Source organism: Stenella coeruleoalba (assembly GCF_951394435.1).
Source record: "Stenella coeruleoalba genome assembly, chromosome: 14".
Lineage (NCBI taxonomy): Eukaryota > Metazoa > Chordata > Mammalia > Artiodactyla > Delphinidae > Stenella > Stenella coeruleoalba.
The window spans coordinates 60,636,745-60,651,844 of record NC_137160.1 but is presented as its reverse complement, the minus strand read 5'-3'; the positions used below and the strand labels follow the sequence as shown (position 1 = coordinate 60,651,844).

Genomic DNA, 15,100 nt, shown 5'->3' with positions numbered 1-15,100 from the left:
CTCTCAGAAGTGGGATTCCAACAGGCCTGCCGACCCACAAAGGCCACGCACCATGGGCCCTGAGACCGTGAGCCTGAGAGAAACTCACTAACCCAGCACCCTGGAGGGAGGCCAGCAGACGGAGGAGGAGCGGGCGTCGCCCACGGCAAACCCCCCAGCAGCCGGCCAGCCAGGCAACGCGCACCCGTCGTGAGCCTCCTCTCTGAGCAGCAGCTCCAGGCGAACAGCAGAGGGAGAAACCTTACGAGCGCATGGGAGAGGGAGGGAGGGCCGAGAGGAGGCACTCACGTCATTGTCCATGTACTTGAACAGGGGCGAGTTGCAGACCTCGGCCACCTGGTCCTGGTCCTGCTGGTCGTAGCCCTCGAGCAGCTGCTCCAGGGCGGTGCAGTCCTCACTGCCGTTGAAGCCAGGGATGCTGCGGGGAGCACACGGCACGTCTGCGTCCGGCCCTCGGCGCACCCACCCACACCGGACGGCCGACAGCGGAGAACCCGGGGCCCCGGAGCCAGGGTGCCTGGCCTCAGGCTGCTCGGTTTAAACATGGCCAAGGAGAAAACCTCTTATAGCCTGACCTTCCTGTAACATACAACCTGAAGACTTTTCTTTCTCTTGTTATTTTTTTCTTAGATGGCAAATATCACAAAATCACTCAATTCCACGGAAGCCCCCAGGAGAAAAACACAGGAAAGAACACAACTCATAAAAATTCTGCTGCAGAAGCTGAAATTCTAGCCACGCACTCATATTGCTCTGAACTATATTAAAAACAAAAAAACAGAAAACAAAAACCCCGTTCCACAGCCAGGACTGCCTATCTAGGCAGTGAGCTGGGGCGGAGAAGCAGCCGTGCACTGGCAGGTCTTACCTGTAGCTCTCCCGGACGCAGCGCTCTGCGGCCACGTAGTCATTTCTGTGCAGATGCACTAAGACTTGGGCAATTGTTTTCTAAAACAAAAGAGGTGATTAGGCCAAGATCATATCCCTGCAGAAGTCAATTTCCTGACACCTGGAATTTGACTCAGTTTGCACCTGGAGAGACTCGTGAATTCTGCAGCCACCTCCACAGGACACTGGGGGGAGAACACCCCAGAACACCGCACCTCAAACTACAATGCGCACACCCCACCCGGGGGTCTTGCTGGAGACGGTGGAGCTGGTGGTGGGGAAGCCTGAGAGTCCACTGCTCCTCACCGGCTCCCAGGTGGTCGTGGTCCCGCCAGTCTGAGGGCCACACTTGGAGAAACAAAGCCCCAGAACACAGCCACTGCACAATTTACAGAAAATTTCCTCTAAATGCTTATATAGGTTTCATTTTGAAAAGGGAACAAGAAGCAGGGGGCATAACTCTGCAATTCTACTTTGGAATTCTTCAAGAGATACGAGGAAAAGATAAATGAATGGAAACTTCATGTAACAGAAATAGACACTATTTATAAGCCAACAAAAGGACTGAGACCACAGACACAACTGATAAGATCTTATCGGCAAAAGAGCTCTACATGAAGTATTTTTCAATCTTTTTTATATCTATTTTTTCAGACAACTTTTATTGATCTTTTGTCATCTCCATTTTCAGATTAAGCCCATCTGCTTATTTTATTTATATAAAAGCCCATCCAGTATTTTATTTCAGACACTGCTTTTTCAGTTCTAAAATTCTCATTTAGTTCATTTATGGTTTCTATTAAAAAAATAAAAATCAGTCCTTTTGTCCATTATTTCGCCCATGTTCACCTCTGCCACATGGAGCAGCTGTGACAGCTGCTTCCCGGTCCTGACCTGGTGACTCCAACATCCGGGTCCCCTCTGTGGTCCTTCCTCCTGACAACGGTCACACTTTCCTGACCCGTTCTATGTTGAGTCACCTGGGACTGCCCCCTGGACACTGCAGGGCCCTCCCACGATCTCGGGCTCAGGCTGCACGTTCTGTCTGCTTTCTGGGCAGTGGCTCTAGTCTTAGTTCAGCCACCTGCTCCGCTGCTCTGGGTGTGCCCTGCACACGCAGCTGGAGTGCCCCCCCCCACTCACAGCCACACACACACACACACACACACACACACACACGCACACGCGCGCGTACTGGGGGGGGTGGGGAGGGCCCACTTCCAGCCCTCCTCTCTGGGCTCTTCTCCTGGCTCTCTGAGCTCATCTTCCCAGCTCCTCCGACTGGGGCAGACAGTGTTTCATCCGCCTGCACCACCGTCCCAGCTGCAACTCCACGACCAGGGCTCAGCTGCAGAGGAGCCGAGGCAGAAGGAGCAGGAGACGTGGGGCCTCTCCTCTGAGCCCCTCTGGTTAGACAGATGGGGCGGGGGGCCCTCGGGGAGGAAAGCCGCCCTGTGCTCCCTGCCCTCCAGCCGTCTTGGCTGCTCACTTTTCAGGGTCCGAGGGGCACAGCCTTCTGTTTTGCCTAGCAGTGTTAGCTGTGATCAGGAGAGAGGTGATAGTGGGCTTACTCCATCTTGGCCAAAAATAGAGGCCCATAAGGTATTATTTTAAAAATAAACAAACATTCAGGGAACCCGGTCTTAGGTACACAGTTACACCAATATGAAAAATGATCTAAGGAAAAGCCAAATATAAGCACTTTCAAAGCATACCTTATAACAAGTTGGATAATTCTCAATTTCCTTATAAATATTTTTTTCTTTCTGAATAGAGAGTGCCGCCTCATCAAACCTAAAGACAAAATAAGAAATGCAGAACAAGGCGGGTCTAAGTGATCCACAGCAGAGGTCCTATAATGTACTTGATGTTACAGGTTTTAGAGAAGTAAAGACCACATCAGGCACTGTAACGACTGCTCCATAACCCGTGTTTCCGTAAGCTCTGCTCACTCGGCTTGCCTTCTAAATGTCAGACTCGCCCTTCTAAGACACCAAGCAGACAGGGCGAAAGAACTCAAGGACAGGCCGCTTCATATGCGGAGTTTTAGGTCTGGTAAGGACCATCCATTAATGAGCACCCAGCAAGTCCAACAAACCGCTCTGTGAGCATCTGTGAGACGTGCCGGAGCCCAGCCCTGACTCAGTCACCGCGGATCCCTTTCCCTCACTGAAAGGCCGTGCAGACGCCCCAAGAGCACTGGCTCCCAGGAACCAGGACCCCCACCGGGCCCTCACACGCCCACCGCGGCCTTCATGACCCCGACAGCTCCTGGGGCCAGAACGCGCAGCAGGGGAGAGTAGACAGGGAGAGGCGAAACAAGGTCCTTCTTGCCACTTTGACCCTCAACAGTCTTCTTCCATCTACTCTCACATATTTTCCTTTGCAGAATTTTATTAATAAGGGAGATTGTTTACTAAGCTTAAGTTGAAGTAAAACACAAAAGGAAAATCCATAGGATTCTAGGTTTCTGGGGTCCGGCTATTTGTGCCATAGGTCCTAAGTGTGAAGGAGAAAAAATCAGTACCCTGTCTAACGACGCTATTTGGCTGTCGTAACCTGTCAATTTTCCTGGGTGAGCACTTAGGGCATCTTGTCACTTAGCTCATACGGATATTTGTCCTTGAGAGGCATCACCACCCACCCAGACAACAGAACAAGACAACTGCCCCCTCCCAAGTTGCTGAGTCAGGGCTTAGCCAACAAAAGCACAACGCACGATACATTTTGGGATGACACTTTAGAGAAGCGGCAGATCTTTCAATATTTAATCCAACGTGCTGCTGTCTTGTAGCCTGGTGTGCCCATGGTTACACCAGAAGATTAACAAGCCTGTCCCTGTGGCCAGAGGTCACAGGGACACAGGAGCACAGCTCTATGACACGTACCTGCGCCCTCGCACCAGCAGCCTGGAGGCCTTTCCTAGTAATTCAACTGCCTGTCGTAAGCGCTCTTCATTCTGCAGGAATCCAAGAGAAGGGAGTGTTGGCTGCTTCAATGTAGGAATCTTTTTCTTCCCCTAACAATTTCTGATAAAAAAGTAATGGCACTGGGGACTTCCCTGGTGGTCCAGTGGTAAAGAATCTGCCTTACAATGCAGGGGACGTGGGTTCGAACCCTGGTCAGGGAACTAAGATCCCACAAGCCGCGGAGCAACTAAGCCCACACGCCACAACTACAGAGCCCACACGCCCTGGAGACCGCACGCCACAACGAGAGAGAGAAAGCCCATGTGCCACAACGAAGAGCCCGCACCGCCACGAAAGATCCTGCACACCACAACTAAGACTTGATGCAGCCAAAAATAAATAAAATAAATAATAAATAAATCTTAAAAAAAAAAAAGGTAATAGCACTGGATCGGGGGGTGGGGTGGGGGTGGGAATTCCTCCAAAGCTGCTAAGCCATCTGACTACTAACAGAAGAAAACAAGAGTTCAGCTGTGAGCACAGAAAAGTTTTCAAAGCAGCCACTGCATTTCTCTGTTTTCCTATATATCATGAACATAAAATTCTATATACTCAAAGAAAAAAAAATTCAAACTTACTTCAAACACATTAGCTGTCTGCTGATATAACTGCACAGCCTTTTCTGGATCCACGTTTTCTATAAGCCTAAATTAGACAAGAAAATCTGACTTACATGAGAAATAGAAAACTTGTTTTACAAAGGACTTTATTAAAACAAAAAGACTTCCACGCAGAGACCTGTGTCCACACACTCACTTTCCAGCCCGCTCCAAGGCCATGGCTGCTGTGTCCGGGGTGCCGTTCTCCAGGTACATCATGCTAGCTTTCTCAATCAGCTGAACAGCCTCCGGGAGTTTTTGCATCTCCTTTAGGCAAACAATACAGCATGGACCAGTAAGTGCAACAACTTAAATACAGAATTAACAATCTGAAATTCAAGAAAGCAAAGGACCCAAAACATAATACAATAATAAACATATTGAAAATGAAATGCGTTCACATGGTCACTCTCTCCATCAAGCTTCATTTTGCTAAACCAAAAACGCATCAGTTGATTTCTGCAGAGTTCATCCCTTCACAGAGTTTCAGGGAAACTACACACACAGTAGAAACCAAAATACTCGCTCTTCACAGTTTTCTAAGCATTTACAATTCCTGGAATACTTATGAGCTCCTACTACATACAAGGCCTGTGCCAAAGGCTGCAAACTGGCAGCCCAAGGGCTGTGTGTCATTTCCGAGGATGGCTTGCTTCAACCCTCCATATCTTAAAGTCAGATACTTTCACAGGAGGTCTGTTCTGTGGCTTCGCATTTTCAACATGTCATAGGCTACGGCATCTGCAGGCTTGCGCCCCACATGGCACTGGCGAGTGGGGCTGTGCAGCAGCCGGCCTCCTCCAGGGGCGTGTTTCTCCCCACTTCCTGCACACCCAGGCCGGCCTCCTCCATCTCAGCAAGCCCTGCGTTCACCTGCGCTTGCAGCCCTCTTACTCTGAGCGCCATCAACAGAGTAACCCTATGTATCTTATTAGTAAACTCCAAGTCTCAGCATCATGTGCTCCTTATGTCTAATATCTCCAATTCAAAACTTTTTTTAAAAACTGAAGAAAAATCATGTAAAAGCTAGATGTAAAGATTTTAGGTATTATCTATTTAGGATTGACATACTGTATCTCCGTGCTGACCTTGCACAGGTTGTTTTCAAGTCTGTCCTTCACTAAGTTAACAAATTCTTTAGGATACAAAACTTGCTGGTCTTGTTCTTATGGGAACTTCAAACTGTAACTCATTTTACCTATAGAGCAGCTGTGACACAACGGTACTGACCTTCAGCATCATGCCGGCTTGTTCATAAGCTCTGCAGAGAGAATATAAGTTCTCAGATGAGATCTTGATGAGATGGGGGAAGAGAAGCTTTCTACCACAGACATGAGAAGCTTCATCAATTAAAACTGGCTCAGACAACACATACTTACTTTAGGCTCTCATTACAACACAACATAATTTTTCTTCCTTTTATTTACGTGGGCAATAATGCCTTGGAAACAACAGACATCTGAGGTAAAGGGATTTCACTTTGCAGATGCAAAGTTAAGTAAAGGTCAGAGAGGTTAAATGACTTTCTACTGTACTTGACAAACCTAAATCCAAGTTTTGAAACAAGTAAGTGTTTTTCTCCACAAAAGCAAAAGAAAGCTTCCTGCTTCTCTCCACAGGCACCATTAACTATTAAAAAAGAGGGAAAAAAAGAGATTCTAACTCGTTTTTTCATAGGTTATTGAACAAAGCGGTCCTAAAAATATGATGGTGATTTAACTTAAACACTGAATTATCTTAGGAGTGACTTCATTTTTAAGGTTCAGGTGAAGACTGAAACAAATGGAAATCACTATTTTATTTAAATCAATACAAATTAATTCACTATTTCTGAATTTATAACTTAGGAAAAATTTACTGACCTAAGAAAAAGCAACATTTAAAACATAATAATCTACAAATACATGAACACATGGAGAATATTTACTTACTTGGCAGCATGAAAAAGACTGAATAGATGTAACAAAGTCAAAATTAAGGAAAAAAAGGCAAATCAATAGTTTCTAAAGGTCTACTATTTAAAAAACAAGGTTAACTAAATCACTGTCCCAGTTTGTTTGAAAAGACGAACCCTACAAATCAGGAAAAGAAGAAAAATTTATCACCTGTAGCTGTCTCCTAAAAACTATGTAATTCACAAAAACACTGACAAAACACATCGATTTTTAAGCTACTTCCATGATGCATTAACTTAAAGTTTTACTAAAATGCAAGGTTATTATATCCATAATCTGCAAGTGAGGTAAAATAAACATTTTTTAGTTGATAAGATTATAAAATACCTCAGGAAAATTTGTTTTAAACTACTTAAAAATTTTATTTCAAATATCGGAGGAAAACTACATTTTTAAAATATTTATAGAGCAGTTAACATGTCTCTAATACCCGTGCCACTTCTTCATTTTTCAGCACCTGTCTCTATATCTCCCTCACTTCATCCCAAGTAAAACCATCATGAAGCAAATCCAGAAACAACAGAAATAAACTCTCAAACGCAGCTCTGCAAAGCAGTGTGGACCTTATGACCAAGTCTCTATAAATGCACTTTCAGAGTTTAGACATGCAGTATTTTTCTAAGTGGCTTCTAATTTAATAGCACTGTACTCCACATGCAGCAAATTTATAACAATCTCTAAAGGCTGAAAAGATACGCCCTGTTATTCTCGTGGGCGACAGCTTCTCTCAGGCAGGCGTCTTTTGCTTGTTCAAACTGTTTGGCATTTTTAAAAGCAACAGCTGAAAGAGAGAAAAAATATATAGACTGTCTATTTCCATCATTTAAAGAAACCTCAAATAAATCCTTACCAAAATGTGCATGACATGTGAAGTATCAGAAAATAAACTTAACACTTATTTTAATCAAATACTTAGGAAATTTCATAAAACTATAAATACTACTTTTTTCTAAGCCATTTTCTTACAACTTTTTTGATTATCAATAACTTACAAGTATTTTCAAAAGGTTTTTTTTTTCTTAATTGTACACTATTGGCAATAAATCAGTACTCCTTCCACTCAAGCCCAAGTCTTTCTAACACCACCATCTAAGCTTGGGAAACTAAGACGGCATCAGTCAAACCAACACACCCAAACTACAGGCACTGTCACTAAAACAGCACCTTACCTCACCAGTTTCACATTTAATAATAGAAACAGTGCTTTAGTTATGGCTTATTCTATCTTTTAAATTATTCTGAAACTGAAGTCTAATAAACACACTCAATATTTTTATAATAAATCTTCCTTTTTGGCACAATCTTTAAATACGATCTTACAGACTTTGGAAAACTTACAAAGTGTTGCTTACAAATAAATGAAAAGGATACTGCTTTAAGAAAACATTGTTTGTTAAAAACACACTCTTAGGGCTTCCCTGGTGGCGCAGTGGTTGAGAGTCCGCCTGCCGATGCAGGGGACACAGGTTCGTGCCCCGGTCCGGGAAGATCCCACACGCCACGGAGCAGCTAGGCCCGTGAGCCATGGCCGCTGAGCCTCTGCGTCCGGAGCCTGTGCTCCGCAATGGGAGAGGCTACAACAGTGAGAGGCCCGCGTACCACAAAAAACAAAACAAAACAAAACAAAAAAACCACCCACACTCTTAAAATTACATTTAACAAAATGTAGAAAATAAACAAATGACAAACTATTTTCATCCCTGCATTTCTACATCTTTCTCTTTGAAAAATTTACTGATGAAATGTATCTTGCATAACCCCTTAACGAAAATAAACAAAAGATGTTTTCATGGGAAAATCTGACTTGAAATATTCATTTCTGAAAGCAGCTCATGCTCACAGATACATACATAACAACTCTGTGTTAAATTTCCCTCATGGAGGATACTTGCAAAATGTTGTGCCCTCCAGTTACAAAGGTGTTCTTGTACAAGGTGTCCATAAAATCCATGTAAAATTTGAACTTCTAATAATTTTCCTTCTAAATATGAGGTACAGTAATTTCCATAATGCAACAGAGAATTTACTCAAGACTTAAATAAAAGCGCTAAAGATTAATTTGTTGTCATTTCTTTTATTATCTAGAAAATACATCCTACATTATGCTTATTAGTTTCAATTTATCTGACTTCTTTCTATTAGTTTCAATTTACTGACTTCTTTCTTCTTGGTGACATACTAAAACTAAAGTTTGCCAAAAGCACGTTTCCTAGGTGATTTCTACAAATGTGATCAGGGCTACTGCTGAAACACACAGTAAAATGTGTCCAGGGTATTTCAAAATCGTATTATGCTTTATAACCAAAATAATCACGGATATGTTGAAAACTATCATTCCATAACTTAAAATGCTAAATTTTTAACAAATTCCCTTTCTGTTGCAAATTTCAGGTTGTTTTTATCTCATATGCAGATAAAGGCAATAAAACATGCATATGAGCTTAACTCTTCATGAACACATATCAGTGCATCTCCACAGGAGGGTCATCAAGAGCGAGAGCCAAACACGCTCCGTGCGCAGGCGGAAGATAAGCCTAAGGTTTTAAAAAGCCAACGAGAAAAATCTTTATTCGGTAATAGGTAGTAAAAAATATGACCAAACTCCCAGAAGTAGTATCAACTGAGTGAAGTTCAAGAACATATGAACGATGTTAAAAGCCTGCAGGGGCACCCGCCGTGCCATCTGCACTCATGGGAGAGGGAAAGGCGGCTGGGTCTACAGCTCAGAACTCGACATCTGAAAACAGGAAGTGGAAAAGCGCAGGGTTTAACAATGCAAATACTATATAGGAAGCATTAAGAGTGAGAACTATGCCGAGATGAAGTTACCAGCCTGCTTCAAGATTACACACTGCAGGGACAGGGCTACTGTCACACGTACCTGCTTTTCCATACTCAGAAGCGGCACTGTCATAATCTGGCTTCCATTTTAAAAAACCAGTTTTCAGGCTAAAATAAAAGAGAGACACATTTAACAGAAGTTACCAACCACACTCCTAAGTCAGAACCCTGCTTATAAGGATCTTGTAGGTCATTAAAAAGGGAGGGGGGGACCATCAGGTACACAGTCCCCATCTCGCCCACCTCCATCCAAACTTACTGACAATTACAAACAACCTCACCACTTTCCCTCCCACTGTCATAGACATGGTTTCCCCCTTTTGAAATGTCTGTATAGCATCCAAGGGGAGTGGAGGTTCTCAAGGCCTGATCCCCAGATGAGCAGCATCACGCAGAAGTGCGCTAGAAATGTATGAAGTGCTGAGCCCCAGCCCAGCCCTGCTGAACCAGGACCCCGGGAGTGGCAGCAGCAGCAATCCAGGGTGTAACAAGCCCTGAGACGCACAGAAGCTTGAGGTAGGCTGAAGCACAGCAATAAGCAGGTGGACTTGTGAGACTGCAGCTCAGGAAAGGCCGGAGATTACCAGAATCATCAGCACCTGTCACACCCGCGAAGACCCGCAGGGAGACTGGAGAGAGGCCAGAAAGACTACAGAACCAAACACTCAGAGAGACACAGGGAATCAGCAAAAAAGACTGCAGTTAACCACCAGTGAACAGGAAGGACAACCAGAGACAGGATGACGGGAAAGCACGACAAACTGCTTTCCAGGATCCCAGGATCACACGGCATCTTAGACACCGCACCAAAGGACAATCAATTGAGTCCCTATCTAATTTGCCCTTTCTGAAACTCTTTTTAAAATTTTATGATAATTTCACATTGTCAAACTTGGGTATGCATAAGAACCGCTAAATAAACACCATCTTAAATTCTACATTTGAATTCAGTTAGTGAAAGCCTGCTTACATGTAACAGTGTTACCTTCCAAAGAATCAGGGAAGCCCCAGAGCCTGCAGAAGTACACCCTTCATTTTGTTCCTTTTAATTTTCTGCCAATTAAATTTATTTAACATTTGTGTTTGTCTAATACTGTTATAAGATTCAAATTTGTAAACAGTTCTCAAGCTTACCAAAAACATTATTGTTCGGAAAAATAAAATCCTTAAATTGCAACCTGTCTACTCTAATCCACCAACTGAGGAAGTGCTGCAATAAAGCAAAATTCTAATCCACCACCTCTACCCCAAAGCCCTCATTATATTCTGTATCTTAACATAATTTTTAAAAACCCCACCAAAAACAAGATACAATCTCTCAATTGTCTTATGTGCTACATACACATGGGAAAAGCTAAAGATTTTTAAATACAGTTGGGCCTGGAAGCCGCCCAACGCGCCGGGAAGCACCGGCAACCCAACTGCCGACGCGGAGAGCCGTGCCCGCGACAACGGCGGCGCCCCCACGGCCCCAGGCAAGACGACTTCTGACGTCCGACGGCAGCGCTTCCGGGGCGCGGCGACCCCACCACGCCCGTCCGGCCCGGCCCCCCCCCCCCCCCGCCCCAGCACCCCCCACCCGGTGCTGACTCAGACCGGCCTCGGAGGGGCCCGGTCCAAGCGCCTACCCAGGGCAGCGCTGGGCCTCTCACTCACCATTTCTCTGCTTTGGCCAGGTGCTCCAGCCCCTCGTTTATCTTCTGAGCCGCCATCTCCGCGGCGCGGCCCTGACGTGGAGGCCGAGAGCCCGCCGAATGGGCGTGGGAACGCCGAAGAGGAGGCCGGTACTGCGCCGCAGCCGCGCTACCAGGGCCCATAAGGCTCAAACCTAGTGCAGCGAAGCGGCCCAGGAGCCGCGCAGGCGCCGCACAGGCAGATGTTGCGCAGGCGCAGAGCGCCCGGGCTGGCCTCAAGCGTGGCCCAGTGCGCAGGCGCAGTGGGTAGTAAGGGGGTTCGCGATTCCATTCGACAGTGGAACGCAGTTTTGTTGAGCACGTTTTATGTATCAGGCGCTGTTCTAACCACTGGCAGGTCGGCAGGGAGTGCGACAGACCGAACCCTAGCTCCGATAATTCGATAACTGTTCACCTTCAACAGAACTCCCGCCTTTTGCCGTCCCTCTGCCCCTATTCACCCGTCCCTCTTTACCCAGCGTGGGTTCCGTGCTCCATCACTTTAGCTTCCCATCTGCGTATCCTCGAAACACCCCGGGTTCTCTGTGCCTCTTTTCTCCTTGTTTGGGGAAACCGCAGCTCTCCACCGACTCCGGAACTGCTCAGAGCAGGTGAAGGGGGCTGGAGGAAAACAAAGCAGCTGCTGACATGACTCGTTACTCGAATTAATGCTCACAGACATCCAGGAGGCCTCTGTGCTGCTGAGCGACTGTACATTTTCCCGGTCAGATAACGCACCCACTCGCTGGGATGGCTGTGCACACCCACTTCCCTTCAGAACTCCAACACAATCTCCCTGCCGCCCCGCCTGACTGCCGACTCTTCCTGTTTAATAGAAAATAGCAATTAAAAGAGACCTTCCTTTCGGGCCCACCACCCTGTCTCCCAATCTACCTGCATCTTTTGCAGATGTGCTGCGCTTCCTCTGGTGTCTGGGTGAAGTGGTCTCGGCCCTTCCCCGTCCATCCTCACGTCCTTTAGGCTCTTGGGTACAGTCATACCCCGGCAGGAGGCCTCCCGTCGTCCTGTCCTCTGGCCACAGCAATCCTAGAGGGGCCAGTGGAAGCTGGGCCTCGGCTCCTGGGACCAAGTCCACTCCACTTCTGCCCATTTTATTGGTCAAAGCAAGTCGCAAGGCAAGACCAGATTCAAGAGGTGGGGACACAGGAGCTGTGAAATGTGGTGGCCGTGACTGCCTGTCCACCGCCGCTCTGGGGTGACTGGGGAAGTACAGGAGGACCGTCTCTGATGTCTTTGTCCAGAAACAGAAAACCTTACGTCTTTGAGTGAAATCACACTTAACTAAACACCCAATGTGGTCAACCTGTAAAACCAAAGGGTGAGAGGGTGCAGAGTTCTTCTAAAGGATTTACACTCAGAGTCTGTAGCCTCCTCCTCGTTGGCCCTTGTTCACACATTCCTTTATTAATATTTCCTGTAACTACTCTGAATGGGCTCTGTTCCTACACACGCAGGACACAGTGGTGAGCGTGGAACCAGATGTGCCTTCTGGTGCCCATCTCCTTATGGGACTCCCATGTCACCTGAAACGTCTATTCAATGAATCTGTATGCTTTTCTCCTGTTAATCTGTCATTGTCTGTTTCATGTTCAGACCCAGCCAGGGATGCTAAGAGGGTTGAGGCTTAAAACAGAGCTTGCTACCCCAAATGGCTCTCCAGGGGTGGGCTGCTATCTGGGAGAGTTCTCAGCGTCCCCAGACTCCTTGCAACCACAAACTTGCCCCACCCCAGTCTGGTCTGATGCCTGGAAGCAAGATTCCTAGACCCACCTCCCTCTGCTGATGTTCAATGAAATGAAGGGTCTTTGTCGTCACTTGGGGAAAGAGTTTGGCTGATGAACTCTGGCTGTTTCAGCCCACAGATCATAACTGGGGAAACACAGGAGCTCCTATATCAAGTTGTGTGTTTTGTTTAATTCCTAGTACCTTTGCAGTGTTATCGTTTACTGTTTTGTTGTTTCCAAGTATACTGCTACTTTATAGATGAGATACACTTCTGAGATTGGCCCAAGAGTATAACCATAAGTCATAAAATCATTTCTCTAGGAAAATATATTCTGAGCTACAAAAAAAAACCCAACCTTGCAACGAAACGTTTAGAACAAATCCTATTATAATTTGATGGGTCCGTCTCCTTGTAATAGGATTTTAGAAAATTATCCCTGGCTTTTTTGGGGAGAAGATGATAGATGCCATTATGATCTATATATTTTTTTTCTTTGTAAAGTCTTAGTGATAAAAAAATCATCTCTAGGTCTCTGTGAGATTGATGTAGAGAATGACTTCTCCAGACAGGTGCAGTGTGTGCTCAGAAGTCTAAAGACTCACACATAACCTATCAGAATGTGAGCTCCCTGTGCTCCCCAGATCTGCTTCTCCTCACCCACGCTGGTTGATAGCGACTCAGCCTGCTTGCTGCCCAAACACGTGTGAGGACACCGAGGAGGCTCAGAGAAGCTAAGAAACTTGCCTGATGCCTCACAGCCAATCAGTGGGAGCCCAGAGCCATTTGACTCCAAAGTCTACACTTGAGCCACTATAATGGACTGAAAAATCTTCTCTGTTTCGTAGTAAAGTTGACCCTTGAACAACGTGGTGGTTAGGGGTCCCAGCCCCGCCAGGCAGTCAAAACTCCACATGAAACATTTGACTCCCCCAGAACTCAACCACTAATAACTCACTGTTGACTGGAGGCGTTACCAGTGACATAAACTGTTGATTAACACATATTTTGTATGTTGTATGTACTATATATTCTATTCTTACAATAAAATGAGCTAGAGAAAAGAAAATATTATTAAGAAAATCATAAGGAAGAGAAAACACACTTACAGTACTGTGCTGTACTTATTGACGTCATAACTTTACATGGTCTGTTCACAAGATGAATCATCAGTACCTACATCAAAATTGTCTCGTGATACAAAACACTGTAGGTGTTATATGTATTACTAACACTAGACGTCAAAGATTAAAAGATAATGTGAAAAGTAAATTCATATTTATTTACAGGTGTAATGATTCAGGCATTGATAACAAAGAAGCAGCAATGTGATTGCTTTATGGTCACCTAGTGTCATCCATACGGTTGCCTCTTGGTAGCCCAGCCTATATACTCATGAGTGAATCAATATATAAAAATTTTATGGCACACAGTATTATGGCATATTCATAATACAGTATTGGACACACTGTTACACTTTTTAAAAAACACTTATCTGTTGATGATAGGCTGATAGGCAGTTCCTCCAATTACAAGAGAGAGAGTTCTACCGTACAGTAATGTAATTTTCTGAAAGAAAAGTTATGAAGCAGTTAGAAAACGAACGTTATTAATTTTATATTACATATCAGTCACCTTATGCTTATGTAAGGAGAGACCAGTGTCTACATATATCTTATGCATTCATGACATACCTTTTAATTTTTTTCGATATTTCTCAGCTTTGTGGTTCATCTGTGTGTTTTTCAAATTGTTGACAATCCCCCCCAATTTTCCAATATATTTACTAAAAAACCCGCATATAAGCGGACCCACACAGTTCAAACCAGTGTTGTTCAAGGGGTCAACTGTAGTTTAATAAACAACTCACACATTACCCCCACTAAGGTGCATGGACCAATTATAGATTTCCAAATGTTTTTAAAGAAAAACATCACAGTGCACTTTACTACGTATGGTACTTATTTGAAATTTCACTAATAATTTAAAAGTTGGGGTTGAGAGTTTATTAGGTGTGACCGAAGTGAGCTGCCAGGTGACTGTTCCTCCCACGTGTGGCGCTGGGGCTCCGGAGCCCGGGGCCGGTGGGCTCTGCGTCCTGCAGTTCCCCTTGAAAGCGCCAGGGGGCACCACCTGCATGTACTTTTATAGCCACCAGGCATCCAAACAAGAGTGGTGATGACTTTGGATAACAGTCAGGTTCGGTTTTGCTTTCATACTGTACTTTCCACATGACAGCGATGCCCTTCACTATTTTGTTGGCAAGTTAAACAGTGCCGCCCAAGGGCTCCGAGTGCAGTAGAGCTGGAAAGGTCTGCAGCATTGATGTTCAACAGCACGTGTGTTTCACATGAACTTGAACCAACACAATCGTCTTGATGAGCATCACTTTTAAGAGGACAGAGATATATGTATAGCTGATTCACTTTGT

At 45.2% G+C, this 15,100-nt stretch overlaps 1 protein-coding gene across 3 annotated transcripts in view; it reads right to left on the bottom strand.

Annotated features, from left to right (window-relative positions):
* NAPG (NSF attachment protein gamma) overlaps nucleotides 1–11,052 on the bottom strand; it is a 30,361-nt gene extending 19,309 nt beyond the window's left edge. For all 3 annotated transcript variants that reach the window (XM_079943129.1, XM_079943128.1, XM_079943130.1), the window contains exons 1-11: nucleotides 10,909–11,052; nucleotides 9,293–9,360; nucleotides 7,108–7,192; nucleotides 6,388–6,405; nucleotides 5,687–5,717; nucleotides 4,614–4,723; nucleotides 4,436–4,502; nucleotides 3,777–3,847; nucleotides 2,604–2,682; nucleotides 869–948; nucleotides 289–418 (exon numbers count right to left, since the gene is read on the bottom strand). In XM_079943129.1, the coding sequence (XP_079799255.1) occupies nucleotides 289–418; nucleotides 869–948; nucleotides 2,604–2,682; nucleotides 3,777–3,847; nucleotides 4,436–4,502; nucleotides 4,614–4,723; nucleotides 5,687–5,717; nucleotides 6,388–6,405; nucleotides 7,108–7,192; nucleotides 9,293–9,360; nucleotides 10,909–10,964 (795 nt within the window). In that variant the 5' untranslated portion in view covers nucleotides 10,965–11,052. The remainder of the gene's footprint in view (nucleotides 1–288; nucleotides 419–868; nucleotides 949–2,603; nucleotides 2,683–3,776; nucleotides 3,848–4,435; nucleotides 4,503–4,613; nucleotides 4,724–5,686; nucleotides 5,718–6,387; nucleotides 6,406–7,107; nucleotides 7,193–9,292; nucleotides 9,361–10,908) is intronic.
* Nucleotides 11,053–15,100: the final 4,048 nt, after the last annotated feature.